The 17,940-nt window shown below is 40.5% G+C and overlaps 1 protein-coding gene across 1 annotated transcript in view; it reads left to right on the top strand.

Moving 5' to 3' along the window:
• The window catches only part of LOC126570864 (chitin deacetylase 1), a 27,076-nt gene extending 9,136 nt beyond the window's left edge, over positions 1–17,940 (top strand). Inside the window, exons 3-7 of the mRNA XM_050228926.1 lie at positions 1,893–2,004; positions 2,076–2,203; positions 2,328–2,470; positions 16,457–17,062; positions 17,143–17,940. Coding sequence (XP_050084883.1) covers positions 1,893–2,004; positions 2,076–2,203; positions 2,328–2,470; positions 16,457–17,062; positions 17,143–17,497 — 1,344 coding nt within the window. The 3' untranslated portion in view covers positions 17,498–17,940. The remainder of the gene's footprint in view (positions 1–1,892; positions 2,005–2,075; positions 2,204–2,327; positions 2,471–16,456; positions 17,063–17,142) is intronic.

The following is a 17,940-nucleotide window of genomic DNA, read 5'->3' as shown; positions in this document are numbered from 1 at the left end:
TCTCCCCTCTCTGTCTCTTTCTTGGATGCCCTGATTGCTTTTTAGCGGGTTTTTGACCATTTGGAGCTGGCAAACCAGGACTGGCTGGCTGGCTTAATCTCTTATTATATGACGCGAAGCACCACCACCACAACAACAACAACAACAACAAGTGCAACAGCAGCAACAACAGTGGAAGCAGCTTCCGGCGGCTCCTACACACGCGCCCCACAATTATTGACGAACTGATGCATGCACACTGCATACTGGATTGGATGCCAATTAATTCAGCGTGAATGGGTGGGTGTTCTCGTCCAAAAAATAGGCAATTTTTCCATGTGTGAACTTGGAATACATGCATGTTCGTCAGTCAAATCGTGCTATCGTGGCATATCATTTTTTATTTCATCTTGTCTTGAAAAAAAAAAATAAACTAAATGGTTGAAACCAGGAGGAGGTCCTACGCCTGGGGAACTCTCGACGGAATTATAGTGCCGGACGTTTTTTTGTGCGGAATCATTGTTTGGACCGTAATTTGTACTTTTTTTTCACCGTTTGCTTGTTTTAAAATATGTTTTAAGCGATGATTTACTTATTTGACCTTTTTTTATTATGACATGACTTATTTCATCGAGTACCCACCCCCAGGATTGTGGAAAAAAAACGATTCGATCGACACGTTCTAGTGGTCTCGCTATAAACGAAACCAAATAAAAAAGTGAAAAGGCATCAATTAAACTGTCCATAATTTTTCGATATATTGCAATATTTCACGCTGTTTAAGTGGTTCGCGCTAAATCCCAGAAATTTCGGGGAAATGGGTGGGTTGAAACATGGCAATAGGCTTCGCCGAACCGGCTTCCGGCCGAATAGGCTTCCCCCCTTCCCGCACTCGCACGAAAGTAGTTACACACATTGCAGCATAACTCGCGGTATAAAATGGAAGCAGCGCATGAGTAGGGGCGGAGAGGCGTTGGGAAGGCTGGGTACTTCTGAAAGGCTACTGCTACTGCTGCTGCTGGCTAAGGCTGGTGGCACGGTGGCGGGGATAAGACATTGCCAACAAAACAGAATCACCATCGCGTTATCTGGAGAGCGCAATCTACCAAACAATCTGCTGCTGCTGCTGCTGCTGACACAGGAAGACTCTATGGTGGCCGCTGGCTCCTGGCGGCAACGCGAGAGAGCATTATGTGGCGCTCGTGTGCCAACATTAGCCGACTAACTAACAGCCAAACGGTGTGTATGTATGTAACGGAGAGGAAGGGAAAATGGAGAGGAAGGGAAGGAGGGGAGGGTGGGAAAGGCAATCAATAGGGCCGCCCCGAGCAAAACTTTATCATTGATCTTCACACAAAACACCGAGCTTGCACCCATGGTTGTACCCTAACCCATCTTCATCTCCTGCACCCTTTGGCAATTCTCCAGACCTCCATCCAGTGAGAGAGATGGTGGTGCTGGGTGAGGTAGTGTTGGTTGGAGGTACCAGTTCGCATCTTTGAAAAGTGGAATGGAACGGTCGTACTGGTGGATGAGCGGAGGTGAAATTGGGTTAATAACGGTTGTGGGGGGCTCCCAAAAAACCATCGCCCGAACTTTCATTGCATTGCGTTGACACCGCTGTTGACACGAGATTGTGCACTCGTCGTCGTCGTCGTCGGGTTTGGAGTCCGGATTGGGGTTGTTTCGTTCCAGCACCAACCCACCCCTATTCCAGCCCATCGTATCGTACATGTGCCAGGACACATAGTCATCAGCATCGCCGCAGAGAAAATAGAATGAGAATAAAATCTTGGGGAGCTGGGAGGAATCGATTAATCACGGAGAATGGCGAGCGCGCTAATCTCTCTCTCTCTCTCTTTCTCTTTCTCTCTCTCTCTCTCTCTCGTTCTTTTCCTCTCTTTGTGCTACAGTGCGTCGATGGGTTCCCGTACCTGAACCGGTGCCCCTCCGGGCTCTACTTCGATGACATCCAGAAGTACTGCACGTTCAAGGCGGAGGCCAAGTGCGGACCGCTGGCGGCAAGTAAGTGACTTGAGGTCATCGCCGTCCTCATCCACGTCGTCTCACACGGTTTCCTGTTTCGCGGTTCACAGCACCAGCGGCGACGACGGAATCGCCCATCGATCTGGCCAAGAAGTGTAATCTCGCCGAGTGTGAGCTGCCGTACTGTTACTGCAACAAGGATGGCACGCTGGTACCGAAAGGGCTGGATCCGGAAGCGGTAAGAGCAACAGCAGGAACAGCAACAGCAACAGCAGATCAGATCGGACTTTCTAGGTCAACTCTGTTCTCCTGTCGGCGTCACCATGTGTCAGAACAGGGCTAATTCCACGATCCGTTTGCAGATCCCGCAGATAGTGTTACTGACATTCGACGGTGCGGTCAACCTGAATAACTACGAGCACTACCGGAAGGTGTTCAATGGGAAGCACAAGAATCCAAACGGGTGTGATATTAAGGGCACGTTCTTCGTATCGCATGAGTACAGGTAAGAAGCGAGTGGAGGGGGAGTGTTAAAATTCAAGCATCCTACATTTGTCACATGCAATTGCATAATTTTGCGGGGATGGGGGGTTAATAATTGAAAATTGTTTGTGTAAAAAAGAGATATTTGTTTTCATATCTATCGAATTGCATAGTTTCTGTGTTTTGAAACAGAAATTTAAACATGGCACAATAATCCATTAAAGATGCCAGAATCCTAAAAATAACTTTAAAAAGGGGTAGGGGGAGGGGAGGAGGGGGGGGGGGGGTTAGAGGAAGGGAAAAGGACTTCTGGAAAAAGGCGACTCTGTCGCCAAGCCGTACTTAGCAACAATCGGTAATGCAGAGTCGGCAATAACGAAGCAGCTCGGCTTCAGGTGTCTCCCGTAGGTTTTTGTACTCGCGTTGACATGCTTGATCGCATGTCACAGTTATTACGTAATAAAATCCATTTTCCCCTCTCAGATAATGAAAATAATTAAACTCTGAATGTATGCCATTTTTTAGGGATGTTAGATATTTGTTTTTTACTATTTTGTGATTAACCCTCATTGGTCCCTCCAAAATTGCATAGAATCAGTTTTTGTGCGCGCATACACAACATACACATATTTTTCCAACCTATGCCAAAAAATGCAAAACAAAAACTAACCACCTCTGATATGTTTTAGTTATTCACTAGCTGATATATCCGATTTCATATGGGTGTACGGGATGGTTTCTTTTCGTTGGTCTATTTTTCTTATCATATTTCTAGCACGATATAATTTGTACAATCTAACGCGTCTATCAGCTTGAGTTTTATCTTGAGAGTGTGAGATTTGAAATAGTGCAATATCATAATGAAAGCCCTATTTTGTTTGAATGGGCAATTTCTTTCTGTAATGAACCATTTCGGGAATATCTTAAAATCGCATAGTCCCAGTATCTGGGAGGTCTTTCTTCCCCCATCCCCCATTTCTCTTTTTCGCTCTCTTTCTCTCTTTCTCTCTTTCTCTCTTTCTCTTTTTCTCTCTTTCTCTCTTTCTCTTTTTTTCTTTTTCTCTCTCTTTCTCTCTCTTTGTCATTGTTTTTGGGTTAAATTTGGCCTCAATGACTGTCAAAGAACTAAAAACCAACCGTTTCATTTTATATCACCGTCAACCTGCTTTGAAGGAAAGCAGAGGGTAAAAGAATGGAGTAAACTCCGCTTTGATGTAACCAATCAATTTAGAGACCCCAAAAACATTGGAAATGACATCCATATTTCCCTAGAATGGATTTTAAGGATCGGGGGTGTATGATGGCCCCCCCTCACGGCAAGCACCAAATTTTGCCACATGGTGTCAGGTCACATGATAAAGCAATCACCAACAATTGTGTGAGTTTTGGAGAAATTTGTTTGAAAACTTTTAGAGTTATGCATTTTTCTAACACATTGGTATTTGAGAGGGGGAAGAAGGGAGAGGAATCCTGGGAAAAGGACACCCGATAATATCATCTGGGATGAAAAGCTATCTTTGTGCTAAGTTTGCTGAAGATCGGCCTGGTAGATTTGGAGTGATGTGCGTACAAACAAACATACAAACTTGTTTTTATTAATAAGATTGAAATGTTCTTTAAGGCGGTTTCACATCAAGAGTGTTTTCTCAGCGTTTTACGAGCGTTTTTTGACGCAATCTGGAAAAACGCGTTTGTATCGCATAAAAATATATGCAAGTGTTACCACGCAAAAATCTCATTTTTTTAACAGCTTTTCATTGAGCTTAAAGTTAGCGTTTTTCGCGAAGTTGTGGAATTCCACAGATTGTGGCGTTTTCTGAACCGGCCGTAGGAGCCAACGCAAACAAACCAGCGTTGCATTTCGATTTTGCTATTGTTTTGGCATGAATGTGTTAAATTTACAGTAGTTATTGCATTTGTGAGTAGATTAAACTATTTATGATCGTTCGATAAGGTGCTGGTATTGAGATAATGATATTTTTCGTGTGTTTTCGATCGACCTGCGTACAATCTCGGAGTGAGCAGCGAGTTTAAGCTTTTGCGTCAAAAAACGCCAACTCTAGCGGGTTGAAAAACGCTCTCGGTGTAAAAACAGTTTTAACAAAAAAAATTACTACGTGTCAAAAATTCTAAAAATTTTGTGGTAAAGTCTGCAAATAGAAAATTATGGTTTTTGAGAAAAATATGATAAACCGTGAAAAAGTACATTTTTCAAGTTTTTCTTAATTTTTTTCTCACGTCACTTGCAAATATCATATGAATGGTCAGCATAATCAAATTTGGCACATTTTCACAACGTGTAGCAGACATAGGGCCCTATTGTTAGTGTCTTGTCTTGAAAACAAGACTGCTTTACAACTGGTGAAAAAACTCAGCAATCATGTTTTAAATTAGTGAATGAACTGGTAGTTTTTTGTGAGTCCGAATACACAAAAGTTACTAATATCACCATAAAAATCACTAACACCACCAAAAACCAACATCGTTAGCTATCAATGGTGACTTTGACGAAACGGAAAAAATCGACCGAAACTGTACAAAGCCTCACTTTTCCAGTCGTGTACGTTTTGGTAACAGACTGCGAGTCTTTCAAACGAGACTCAAATTGGAGATGCTTGTTGCGATTTCCGCAGCTAATCAAACAAATGCAAACGGTTTCTGGAACTTAGCGAGCAAACGTGTAGAAACAGTGTTTTTTCCTGAATTTTTGGATTTATTTGTGTCCGGGTCGTCGGCGGAAAATTGCTCAAAATGCTCAAATCATTGGAGAAAATTTTAAAAGATTGGAGAAGCTCGAAAAACTATTGTTAACTCGCGAGTTTGCCTCTCAAGTCCTCTTGGTAGTTCGCGGAATCACTCCGCATACATAGAGCTGGTTCTGTCTGACGTGTGTCCCTGGTAACTGTTATCACCGATAGAGAGATATCTAATTCATATACAACACCTAGGCTTTATTTACAAATAAAAAAAGGATAAATTTGATCACAGTGGACTTCGCTCTAGTACCCATTTTTTTTATTTTCGTCGCAGTTGCCATTGATATTTCATTCATGGCTCATACAGTTCATGCTGAGTTTTTTCACCAGTTGTAAAGCAGTCTTGTTTTCAAGACAAGACACTGGCAATTGGGCCCATATTTTGATTTGTTTTGTTAGTGCATATGTGGCAACGGCCTTTTTTAGTAATGGGTGTCAAATGTCGAATGGGACGAACATTTTTAGACACACTATCAGTATCACTACCGGTCGATCTTGTTTTGCGTCTTACTATGAGTGGATCAACAAGAGCCATTCCCAATGCTTCGATAAACAACCGACGACGAATATTATGGTTGCTTTTATATTGTATTTATATTTATCTATAAAGAACCGACGAGGGTTGAATAACTGAATGTTTTGTGCAAAAACCGACAAAACACACATATCTAGAATGGGTGAGAGGAAAAAACCTTGAGTAAATCCCCTTTTATTCCATCTACCCCGCCAACACCTCACCCCCCTACCCATAGATAGCTTAGCTTTTTAGCCCTGCTATTACATTATCCACATTATTTATTTGGTCTATTTTTCTATGTTTTTTTTTATATTTTCAAAACTAAAAACAACTCTTGAAATTTTCAATATGGTTCTATTTTCAGCAAATAACAATAAATATACATTTCAGTTCATAAATAAAAAATAATAATATTATAAAATAAAGTTCCTAAAAATAAATACATGAAGCGTAAACTCAAGCGTAAATATAAAATTAATTTACACTTGAACATGTATACATGACCGGGTAGAGACGTGTAATCTGAATTACACTGAAGTTTTATCGACTTTTGTGAGAAAAATAGGATCTTTTTTCCGAAGAAAAAGATTAAAAACGCTAGTAATGATCACTCACTATTAATACAAACCACAAACAGGAAATATAGTGAGGCAAATCGCTTGCAAACAGCGTTTACGCTAGGATTTATGCTCCGTGGACCTATAATCTTTTTTACACCGTGTAAACGGCAAATGTAAACTTTTTGGCATTACACTCTGAGTTTATACGAGAGTTTACGCTTCATGTATCGCCGGCTTTATGGTTTTTGGATACTACCACCCTTCAAAAAAATCCTGTCAAATTTTCAAGTTATTCTGTTTACAATTACCCAAGTTATTGACGTTCAAGTGACGCTACTTTGTGTTAAGAAAAAGCATGAATTCAAAGAATGGATTATCATTGTTATTTGATGGGAAAAAATACCGTTTTTATTTCCAAAACTTTCGTTTATTATTAATATAATAGATATAACATCGAGGTTGTGTTTACAGTGGGTTCAGCTCATGCTTCTCCTCATTAATTTGATTTGTTCTTCGTAGTGTAACTGGTGTGTAATGTTAATTATGCTACCTTTCGAGTGGTGTGGGCTTAGTGACAGGAATTTCAACCTGTGTTGTTGTTTTGACCTTTTTTTATATCTATAATCTTATTCCCTACCCTTACCCCGTTTATGTACAAAGAAATAAAATAAATAAATGTTAATCTACCTAAACTTAGCTCCTTCACCCTTCCCTACTTTCTAAACTATGTACAAAAGTCACGTGTGACGGTTTTTAAATTCGTCGTTTCTTGCGCAGTCGTACCAGTACTTCTTATTGATTTTTAACGTGTGTTTAGAGGGTTTTTAAATTTCAGCTAGAGTATGAACTTTTGCTGTGCTGTGCCAGGGGGGCAGGTTTAGGATTATTTTTAAGAATTTGTTTTGGATTCGTTGTAGTTTTATTGTGTGTGTCTTTGCACTGCTACTCTATATGGCAGAGCCGTATGTAATGGTGGGTCGGATAATTGCTGTGTACAGTAGTAGCTTGTTTTTCCTATTAAGTTTAGATCTTCTACAGCGGTAGACATTCGTTTAGCCGAACTAAGTTTTTTCGAGATTTTTCTCAAACTAGCCATCCGTTTTCCATTTTGATTAATAGGAACGATATATACAGGGTGAGGCAAAAAAACTGCAACACATTTAAAACGCCATATATTTTTCATTTTTGTTTGGAATTTTTTGAGTAAAACCAAAAAACGTCAGGAATTTCATAAACTTTCAGAATCAGTTCAGTTTTTTATGGTATGTTACTGTTTGGGCGAATTATGATCTTGAGACGGTAGAAGAAACCATCGCTCGTTGCCCGCAGAGTGCTTTGTGGTATTTTGGCTCATTCTTAGTGAAGCGTTTGCATAAACTGTTCAAAACTATGTCACTTTTTAGGTCTAACCTTGCCCTTCAAAATACCGCAAACGGAGAAGTCCTGTACCTTTTGCGTCCATAGATATTGACAGCCAATGAGACATGGAAATGAAGTGTGAAATGTTTCTTTACGCTAATCTCATGTCTCGGTTGCTTTGAGGGAAGATACAGAGTCCTGTTGGAGTCTTTAGGGGTTTCGCATGAATTGTTTGCATTTCTAGGACTGCAATGAACCTTTTAATAGCTTTAGAAACATTAATTTGTTGATTTATATCGGATCCACCGAACGAAAATGAGCGAATAATGCAAAAAATTGCGTGTTATCGCATCTCAACTCATTATCAACCCGGTTTATGCGTCCTGGTGGCCAGCCGAGGGTGTAAATTTTCAGCTGACTTTCCTGGAAACTAAATCCCATATTTTTTTTCGTTTAAAAACTACAGGATAACGAATGGTTTCTCATCAAAGAAAACAAAGTTCAGAATTTCATCACTTGCGGCCAAGCGAAGCAAGGCCTCTTCACGGTCTCAATACCATAATTCCACTAAAAAGTAACATACCGTAAAAAAATAAACTGATTCTGAAAGTTTATGAAATTCCCAACATTTTTTGGTTTTATTCAATAAAATCCTAACAAAAATGAAAAATATATGGCGTTTTAACTGTGTTGCAGTTTTTTTGCCTCACCCTGTATTACCGTTCTTTAACACATGTATTAACAAAAAACGAGAATGATGTTTTTTCGAGAAAATATGAGGAAAATATGAAAATTTCACATAGACATTCGTTTAGCCGAACTGCTTGAAAATCACATTTTTCCAATAGTTTTTGGACACAATGTGCAAGTTGGTATTTTTTATTATTGCCTGCATTTCTAACAAATCCAAAAGTATCATTTGCCATAGGTTCCGATAAGATTTATTGGGCTTCCTATAAATTTTTAGTCTAACAGTCTTCCATGACTTGACATAAACTCGAAATATTTGGAATTTAGCGATCTTTTGCAAAAACAAATCTAAATAACAAACACAAAAGGTTTTATTGGTCATAGCAGTAATAAATTCATGTCAAACTTTTGGAAAAGGCGACGTTATTGTCTTCAAACCATGCATTCAATTGTTGGCGAAAATGAGTTAATTTGTTATCTTACTGAAATATATGGTCTTACACCTCGTTTGTCGCAATGAGATGTATTAAAACGTCTTTTACATGCTCCTTGTAAATAACTGAAACCATTTGCGTTTAATTTAAACAACTGGGAAACTGCGCATGATGAGCAAGTCACTTACGACATCAAACCCTTTATAACGAGATGTAGTTTGGAACATACGGTGTGGTATGGTGGGTCCCTTATGGTTGAAATCATACCAATAACGGTTTTATCCATCCAAATCGTCAAAAGAATACTTATTTGCTGTGAAAATACTACATTTTGCCTTTATTTAACTAAATTCATGGTAAAACAGCCGGTTGTCCTTATGGGTATCAATAAACTATGGCTTTGCTTCGAATTTTCAATCATTTTCATTATTTTCTGTGGCACATGTTGTTTAAAATGAGTTTAATTATTACTGGTTTAACCATATTTCTTGTAATAAGCCCACAAGAAGATAGATTGTTGGTTATTTTAGGTATAATCCGATTTTTTTTACCGTTAGGACACTATTTTGTTCATAGTTAATGGAGGTATAATTTCACCATTTCATATTTTTCAAAAGAAATAATACATATTTTTCTCTTATCTGTGAATATTTGAACCAATGGAATGATTAGAGTAGCAGTAAACCATACAGAATTTGATTATTTGTCGGATTACTTCCGTAAGTCACTTAGCTCTAACCCAGTTTTTTAAAGAAATATTTAAAAATCAGGGTGTTATCAAAATGAGTATGTCTAAAGCTTAAAATAATCTAGATTAGCTCTACTATTGAGCTTCAAACACAAAAATTGCATTTGTTCGAAAACGATGCGAAATATTATGTTTTTCGTGCACTTCGGTTAAACGAATGTCTAGCTAAACAACCGATGACATATGACATTTGTTCACATTTTGCCTCACAGAGATCTCAAATACCCACATATCTGAATCATATTTTACGTGTGTACTAGTCACATATGTACCAACACAATAATAGGTCGATACCTTGAATTTATAAATCCGTTCATAAGTTATTGCCGTTTTACTCCTGAACCTCTAGGTTCGCCTAAACGAATGTCTACCACTGTATTACTGGTTAGTCTATCTAGTTGGTGGGTGGTTGACAGTGATTTTTGGAAGCCAAATTGTGTAGTTGGTTTATGGATTATGTGGTTATTGTTTGAATGTTGGTTTATCCTATCGGCTATTGTTTTTGCGATTTTTCCCCAGGCAGCTGAGCAAGCTGATGGGTCTGTAGTTTTGATGGAGGCTATGGGCCCTATTACATGTGTCTTGTCTTGAAAACAAGACTGCTGTAACTGGTGCCCGAAACTGGTGAAAAAAATCAGCATGAACTGGTTCATACAGTTGAATGAAATATCAATAGCAACTGCGACGAAAATAAAAAAATGGGTACCAAAAACGACACCGCTCAACTGGTGACTAGAGTGAAGTCCACTGTGATCAATTTTATCCTTTTTTTATTTGCAAATAAAGCCTAGCAGGATTTGGACACCTCTTCTCCGGTGATAACAGTTATCAGGGACACTCGTCAAACAGAACCAGGCGGCTTTATCTAGGCGGAGTGATCACTGAAAGCAGAGGGTTCTGCGAACAACTAAGCGGACTTGAGTCGCAAACGCGCTAGTCACCAGGAGTTGAGAATTTCCAATCTTTTACAATTTTCTGTAATGATTTGTGCATTTTTGAGCAATTTTTCGCCGGCGACCCGGACACAAATAAATCCAAAAATTCAGGAAAAAAACTGTTTCCACACGTCTGCTCCCTAAGTTCAAGAAATCGTTTGGATTTGTTTGTTTAGCTGCAGAAATCGCAACAAGCATCTTTAATTTGAGTCTCATTTCACAGACTCGCAGTCTGGTACCAAAAGATACACGACTGGAAAAGTGAGGCTCGGTAGAGTTTCGGTCGATTTTTTCCGTTTCGTCAAAGTCACCAATGATAGGTAACGATGTTGGTTTTTGGTGGTGTTAGTGATTTTTTTGGTCGTATTAGGAACTGTTGTGTATTCGGACTCACAAAAAAGTACCGGTTCATTCACTAATTCAAAACATGATTGCTGAGTTTTTTCATCAGCTGTGAAGCAGTCTTGTTTCCAAGACAAGACACACGCAATAGGGCCCTATGTTTTTAGACGGTTTGGGTATTGGAACTATTTTTGAGTGACTCAAGGCATAGGGAAAGTAACCAAAGTTTAGACAGGCATTGAATATATGTGTATATGTGTAATTTGGATACTAGCATTGTTGGGTAGATTTTTGATGCTTTTGTTGTTGATGTTGTCTCAACCAGTGGATATTTTGGCTTTCAGTTTTTAATAATGTTTGTGATTTCTAGTGGTTTGATCAGGAGGGTTGGGGGAAATGTTTCATGGCTTGAATTTTTTTGTTCACTGTTTATCCATGGTGCTATTGGAATTGGCTGTTAGTTAGTAGGAGTGTTTAAAGTGGGAGCTTATAGCCTCACATTTTTCTTCTGCACTCATTAGGAGAATTCCATTCATTTTCAAAGGGAGGAATGGTTTGTTTTTGGTTTTTAAGATGTTTTACTATTCTCCAAAGGGTTTTGTTGTTGTTGTGTTTGGTGTTAATTTTTGATAGAGTTTCATCCCAGTTTTCGATTCGTAGTGTATTAGTTTTTTCGCTAATCGTTTTTTCGAGAGAAGTGTAAAACAATTTCGCTTGTGTGTTCTTTCGATTTCGTTGCCATATTCGTCTGTACATATTTTTGACTTTGATCATTGTTTTTATGTTTTCTGGGATTATGATGTTGTATTGGCCGGGGGTAACTTGTGGGACTGCTTTTTTGTGCGCTTTCTGGATTGTGGCAGAAATATTGTTAATTAGTTGGTCGAACTAATGTTCGTATGTTATTTAGCTCAATTTCGTTACTTATGGCTATTCTAAACAGTTTCCGGTTTGCTACGCCGTAGTCGAATATTCTGATTGTGGTGAGTTCTCTTGGTTCTGTGAGTTTGATTTGGAATAGTACTGGCGAGTGGTCAGAGGAAAGCTCTGTGCTGGTGACAGGAGTTGTTGTGGCTAGGTGACTGTTGGTAAGAGATAGGTCTATACAATGTTTCATATTGATAGCCTCACCCTGATTTTTTTATCTTGCGCTCGAAGAAAACGCCCCAAAAATAATTAAAAATACTGTAAATGTTCCTTTCATCGTTAAAAGACGTATGCCGTTTGAATTTTGAAAAAATATTAAATATTGTGGATTCGGGACCCAAAAATCCAAAAATAAGGTGTTTCATAATGATAGCCACACGCTACAAAAAAATTAAATTAAGATGGAAAATAGTTCATTAGGCTATCAATGTTATTTTATTTACAATCAGTAACTCCTCCGTTACTATTAATTGCCTGGAAATGCGGGTTGGCATGCTTACAGCGAGCATGAAAAATGTTGCAGTGCGCAAGGAACTTTTACAGTATTTTTAATTATTTTTGGGGCGCTTTCTTCGAGCGCAAGATCGAAAAACCAGGGTGAGGCTATCATTATGAAACAAAGTGTATTGTTCATGGATCAAATTAGGCACAAGAAGGATTGTATGTACGTGTATTTGGGTGCTGGATTACAAAGATACCTCGCTTTTCCAACCCAGTTTGCAGTTTTACAGTTCCACATCCTATGGCGAGCTTTTAGATCGCCACAGATGAGGTATTCTTGTCTGTTACTTGTTAGCTTGGTTAGGTCGCTTTTGAACCCTTGTTGCTCCTTGTTAACACCGGGGTGGTATGCTGAAACGGTTTTGATTTGCTTTCTGTTGATGTTTACTGTGATGCCTATTGCTTCAATGGTTTGTAGGTGGATGTCTTTTGCAATGTTGTGTTGAATACCTTTTTTGATTAAGAGGGCCACGTTTGGCACCATCTGTTCTGTCTCTCCTGTGTATATGATAACCAGGGATTGAGAATTTTACTTCGGGTTTGGGGATTGTTTCGCACACCGCTAAGATGTCAATTTGATGGTTTTTGAGAAAATGCACAAGCTAAATTTTTTGCCTAGAAATGCCATTGCAGTTCCAGTGTGATATTTTTACGGCAGATGGAGTATTCATGTTTGACACTACTTCTGGATGATTTTAAAGATGACCTTTATTTTGTCCTCTTTGATCCTGTACTTATTAAGGCAGGTAAAGGTTTCATGTAAAATTAGTACGATCTCTTCATGGTCGAAGTGTTCCTCTTTGTCAGAGCTGCTTTGCTGAGGTTGTGTTGGTGCGTATTTCTTGCTCCAGTCGTGTAGGTTTTGGGTATTGTTACCTATGTTAGGCAGCAGGGAGAAAGAGTTGAAATCCATAGAAGGAGGAGGAGGATTTTTAATTTGTTGGGTTTGTGTTTTTGGTACCTGTGTTGGGCGAGCAGGGCATTGCCTAAAAGTAGCAGGATGGTTTCCGGAGCAGTTTGCTCATTTTAGGGGATAATGCCCTCTACTCTTGCTGGGCTGTCGCTTAGGGGACAATCCTTTGATGGATGTGGTTATCCACATTTTACACACTTTGGGTGGTGTGGCAATTGTTTGCACCATGGCCTATTTTTTGGCAGTTTTTACACTGCATTGGACTGCTGTTCTTGGAGTAGTAACTCCAATACACGCGGCAGTGTAGCAGGAATTTTGTGTCCCGCAGCGTTTTTAAGTTAATTGTCCCGCTAGGGAAATGCAATAGTAAAGCTATTTGGTCATCGTAACGTTTGTTTTTTATCGTCAGCTCCTTTATAGCCGTAGGAAAAATACTCAACGATTTGAGTTCCTCTTCGAGGTCGGGCGCTATGCTTCTGCATAGCCCTTGTAGCACCACTTTTGTAGTTTTTTCATCTTCCGGTTGGAAGGTATAGTAGTTCGTTTTTAGTGATGAAAGCTTATCCATCACGGCTTTGTAGTCTTTTTAGAATTTGTACATATTTCAATACCGTTCTTTGTGAATTTGGTAGTGTAGTCCACCACTCCAGCACTTATTATCTTTTTGTGCACGTCCCCCAGTTCATTGCTGTCTATGATTATCGGCGGTTGCTTAGTAGCGCAATTATTTACCGTTATCGTCTGAACGGTCGACGGATCTTGGTCATTTGCGTCGGCTAGTATCGCAAATTGATTAGCCGATGCAATGGTGTTGGTGTCTCTGTTGGCAGGTTGGGTCCCTACCTACGTTGTGTCGGCTCGCAGACTTTTTGGTGCCATTTTCACCAGCGCTCTTTTATGGGGCGTTTACACGCTACGATTTTGATCGTTCGATCTGGTTGGACGATCTAGATCGTTGCGTCTAGACGGGAAAATTTGACAGCTCTCCGAATTAAACGCAGATTGACCGCGATATCGCAGCAAATAAAGCAGCAGGGCATTATTATTGGGCCAATTTACATACATTCAGGGGCGTTGTATGTAAATTAAATTTTTGTTGTTTTATTCTAGAAGGGAGACCTTTGTTGTTGTTCGCGCTATTTTTACCGAAATTTATTGCCCTTTACGAATGTTTTTGACGAGTAAAAAGTAAAGATTATAGTTATCGCATGAGATCGGCCGATCAAAATCGTAGCATGTAGACGCTCCCGTGCGATTTCGATCTAGATCGTCCAACCAGATCGAACGATCAAAATCGTAGCGTGTAACCGCTCCATTACGTTTTGGTGCTATTTACAGTCAGGCACCGGGCCAGTTTCTCCTTCCTCTCTCACTTCTCAGTTTGTAAGATCACTTGATGGCTGACACCAGACTGGAAAAAATACCGTCACAGCCCACAAATGGCTTGAAAAGTGTTATAAGGAATCTGCCCCGTCAACATCAAGTGTTAAGTGCTGGTTTGCGGAGTTTAGACGTGGTCGTAAAGACACCGACGCTCAGTTCGTCCAAATGAGGCGTTACGGCAAGAAACGTCGAAAAAGAAGAAAAATTGATACCTTCCAACCGTAAAGTGAAGTTGCAAGAGATTACTGATGCCTTGATGTTATCAAAAGGCACGATTTTCAGTACAGCACATAAACATTTGGGCATGAAAAAGTTGTTTTCAAAGTGGCTGCCGCGCTTCCTCAATGCACCCCGTCGAATTGCTTCTCCGCCCACTGTACGGACGCTCTTCGGTTTGTGGGGAAGCAATTCGAAGCCCAATTCGTTGATTTTATCCATGGTTTTCTTTGACTTGTGACGAAATTGCTTTGAATCCAAAATTTTTCTTAACACAAAAGTAGCTTCACTTGAACGTCAATAACTTGGGTAATTGTAAATAGAACGACTTGAAAATTTTACTGGATTTTTTTAAGGTTGGTAGCATCAAAAAATCATAAAGCCGGGGATACATGAAGCGTAAACTGAAGCGTAAATATAAAATTAATTTACACTTTAACATGTTTACATGACCGGGTTGAGACGCGTAATCCGAATTACACTGAACTTTTATCGACTTTTGTGAGGAAAATAGGATCTTTTTTCCAAAGAAAAAGATTTAAAACGCTAGTAATGATCACTCACTATTAATGCAAACCACAAACAGGAAATATAGTGAGGCAAATCGCTTGCAAACATCGTTTACACTAGGATTTATGCTCCGTGGACCTATACCATTTAAATTTCTGCTACAAAACGCTGAAAGTATGCCAATCGAGAGAGGTGTATGTATTGTGTTTTTACACATTTCTCTATTATTTCTGCGCACAAATATACCACACACGGTACATTTCACATTGGATTATCTTTTACAGCACCGGCACTGACCACGCTTTAGGGTCGTTGAAGGTACTAGTATCGATGAAAGTGATGAGCTGTGCGAGATCGTCTGGTTGATGAGCTGATATACTTATACATGGCAATTTTAGAATTTGTAAAACACATATTCATGGCATTTGTAGAATAACTTCTACGCCTCGATCCAACAATCTCGAATAGGAGTGATTTTATCGGAGTTACGGGTGTGTCTTTGTCTATCGACATCGTGAAAACGTAATGCTCTTCCAATCTTCGAGGAATGGCTTATCGCTCCACAGGAATCTAAACAGCAACGAATAACAGATCCTCCTTTCTCTATTGATTTTGGGATTTTCATAACATTTGTCATTAAAACACTTAATTTCGTCACCCCAATCGTATGCAGTTTCAGTATTAGTTTTTTTTTTGATTTTCTGAGTGTATATAAGGCAGAATTCAATCATTTTCTTCTAGTAAATTGCTGGCTAAATCATTTAAATCACGACAAGTATGTATGTCTAAGCACCAGAATGAAATAACACAGACTGAAAAATGTCTCATTTTCTTACACAATGTCTTTTTTCCGGTCTAAATTCGTTTGTGTGAGTTGGATTGTGGGCCAATATTACAATAAAATAACATGTTTATAGTTAATAATACTAATTTAAAACCAAAATATAGCTGAATAATTCAATATCTTCTGGTTATAAACGCAAAGCGTTCCAAACTCAATCGTTTATATAGCCATTTCCATAGAAAATACACCATGGTCCACGAAGATAAAATTAGTGAGTTGTTTTAAGGTCACAGCAGGGTTAATCTATGTAATCGTTGAATTTATGCAATTTTGCGATGATGCTATTTTTACTGGTAGGATCTGATTGTTGAGGCTTTTGGCTTTTGATCCTCTCTTGATAATCCGCTTGTACTGTGATCTGTGATCGTTGCAGCAACTACCAGCAGGTGCAGACGCTGGCGAGCGATGGCCACGAGATCGCGGTGGAAACGATCTCGTTGCAGATGGGGCTGCAGGACAAGGGGTACGAGGAGTGGGTGGGCGAGATGATTGGCATGCGTTCGATACTGAAACACTTCTCGAACGTGTCGGCGAACGAGATCAACGGGATGCGGGCACCGTTCCTGAAGCCGGGCCGCAACACGCAGTACAAGGTGATCGAGGACTTTGGCTTCATTTACGACAGCTCGATCAGCGTCCCGCCGAACCCGGTCCCGGTGTGGCCGTACACGCTCGACTACAAGATCCCGCACGAGTGCAAGAGCGGCACCTGCCCGACCAAGTCGTTCCCGGGAATCTGGGAGGTCCCGTTGAATGCGCACTTCGTCGAGAGCTACGAGGGCGGTCACTGTCCGTACATGGACCAGTGCGTGCTGCACAACCATGACGCCGAGGAGGTGTTCGCTTGGCTGCAGGAGGACTTTGAGCGCTACTACTACCAGAACAAGGCACCGTACATGATGCCGTTCCACACGAACTGGTTCCAGATCAAGGAACTAGAGAAGGGTCTGCACAAGTTCATCGACTGGGCGCAAACACTGTAAGTACTTACCATGAAAACGTCAGGAGGGGGGAGGGCTGCATCCCACTCACTCACTCACAATATCCTTGTGTCGCTAGGCCGGACGTTTGGTTCGTCACGATCACGCAAGCGTTGACGTGGATCACCGATCCGAAGACGACGAAGCAGCTGGGCGGGTACGAGCCATGGCGGTGCGAGGGCAGGACGACGCATACGCCCAAACCGTGCAACAACTCGAACAAGTGCGCTCTGGCGTTCAAGGAGCCGACCTCGAACATCAGCGACACCCGCTACATGGAAACCTGCTTCGACTGTCCGGCTGTCTATCCGTGGCTGGGCGATTCGCACGGTACCGGCATACCCGGGCGGGACAACTACATCGACCAGTCGGAGGGTGGCAGTTCGGCGGCCGACGGCCGGGATCAAGGCAATGGTGATGGCGAGCGCAAGTAGTGGCTCGTGATGAGTAGATGAACACGGCGCAACCACTACTAAAGGCAGTCTTATTTTAAAAAAAACAATCGCACGAGCTTTGCCCCTCCCCCGGGAGCCCCGTTGTAGCGGTCTCGTGTGTGCAACGCACACATTCCTCATCAATTTTTCCAATCGAATACTAGTGTGGGCCATTGAACAACAACCTTTCAGCCTTCACTTTGTGTGTGTGCGTGTACATGTATGCATGTTTGTGTGAGTAAGATGTATGTATTGCCTATGTACTTCACGGGAATTACGATTAGCCGCTCGACAAAAAAACAGCAGCATGCGTATACAATAGCAATTCATTTCAGGACTCTAGCTCCCCTACCAACCTACCTGCTTATCGTAGTTGTGCGACGAAAGGGGAAGTGACATTGACGAATAAAGGAATGCTTAACGCGTGCATGCGTTATTCTCCA

Source organism: Anopheles aquasalis, chromosome X (genome assembly GCF_943734665.1).
Source record: "Anopheles aquasalis chromosome X, idAnoAquaMG_Q_19, whole genome shotgun sequence".
NCBI lineage: Eukaryota > Metazoa > Arthropoda > Insecta > Diptera > Culicidae > Anopheles > Anopheles aquasalis.
The sequence above is the reverse complement of the archived record's forward strand: the minus strand, read 5'-3'. Positions and strand labels throughout refer to the sequence as shown.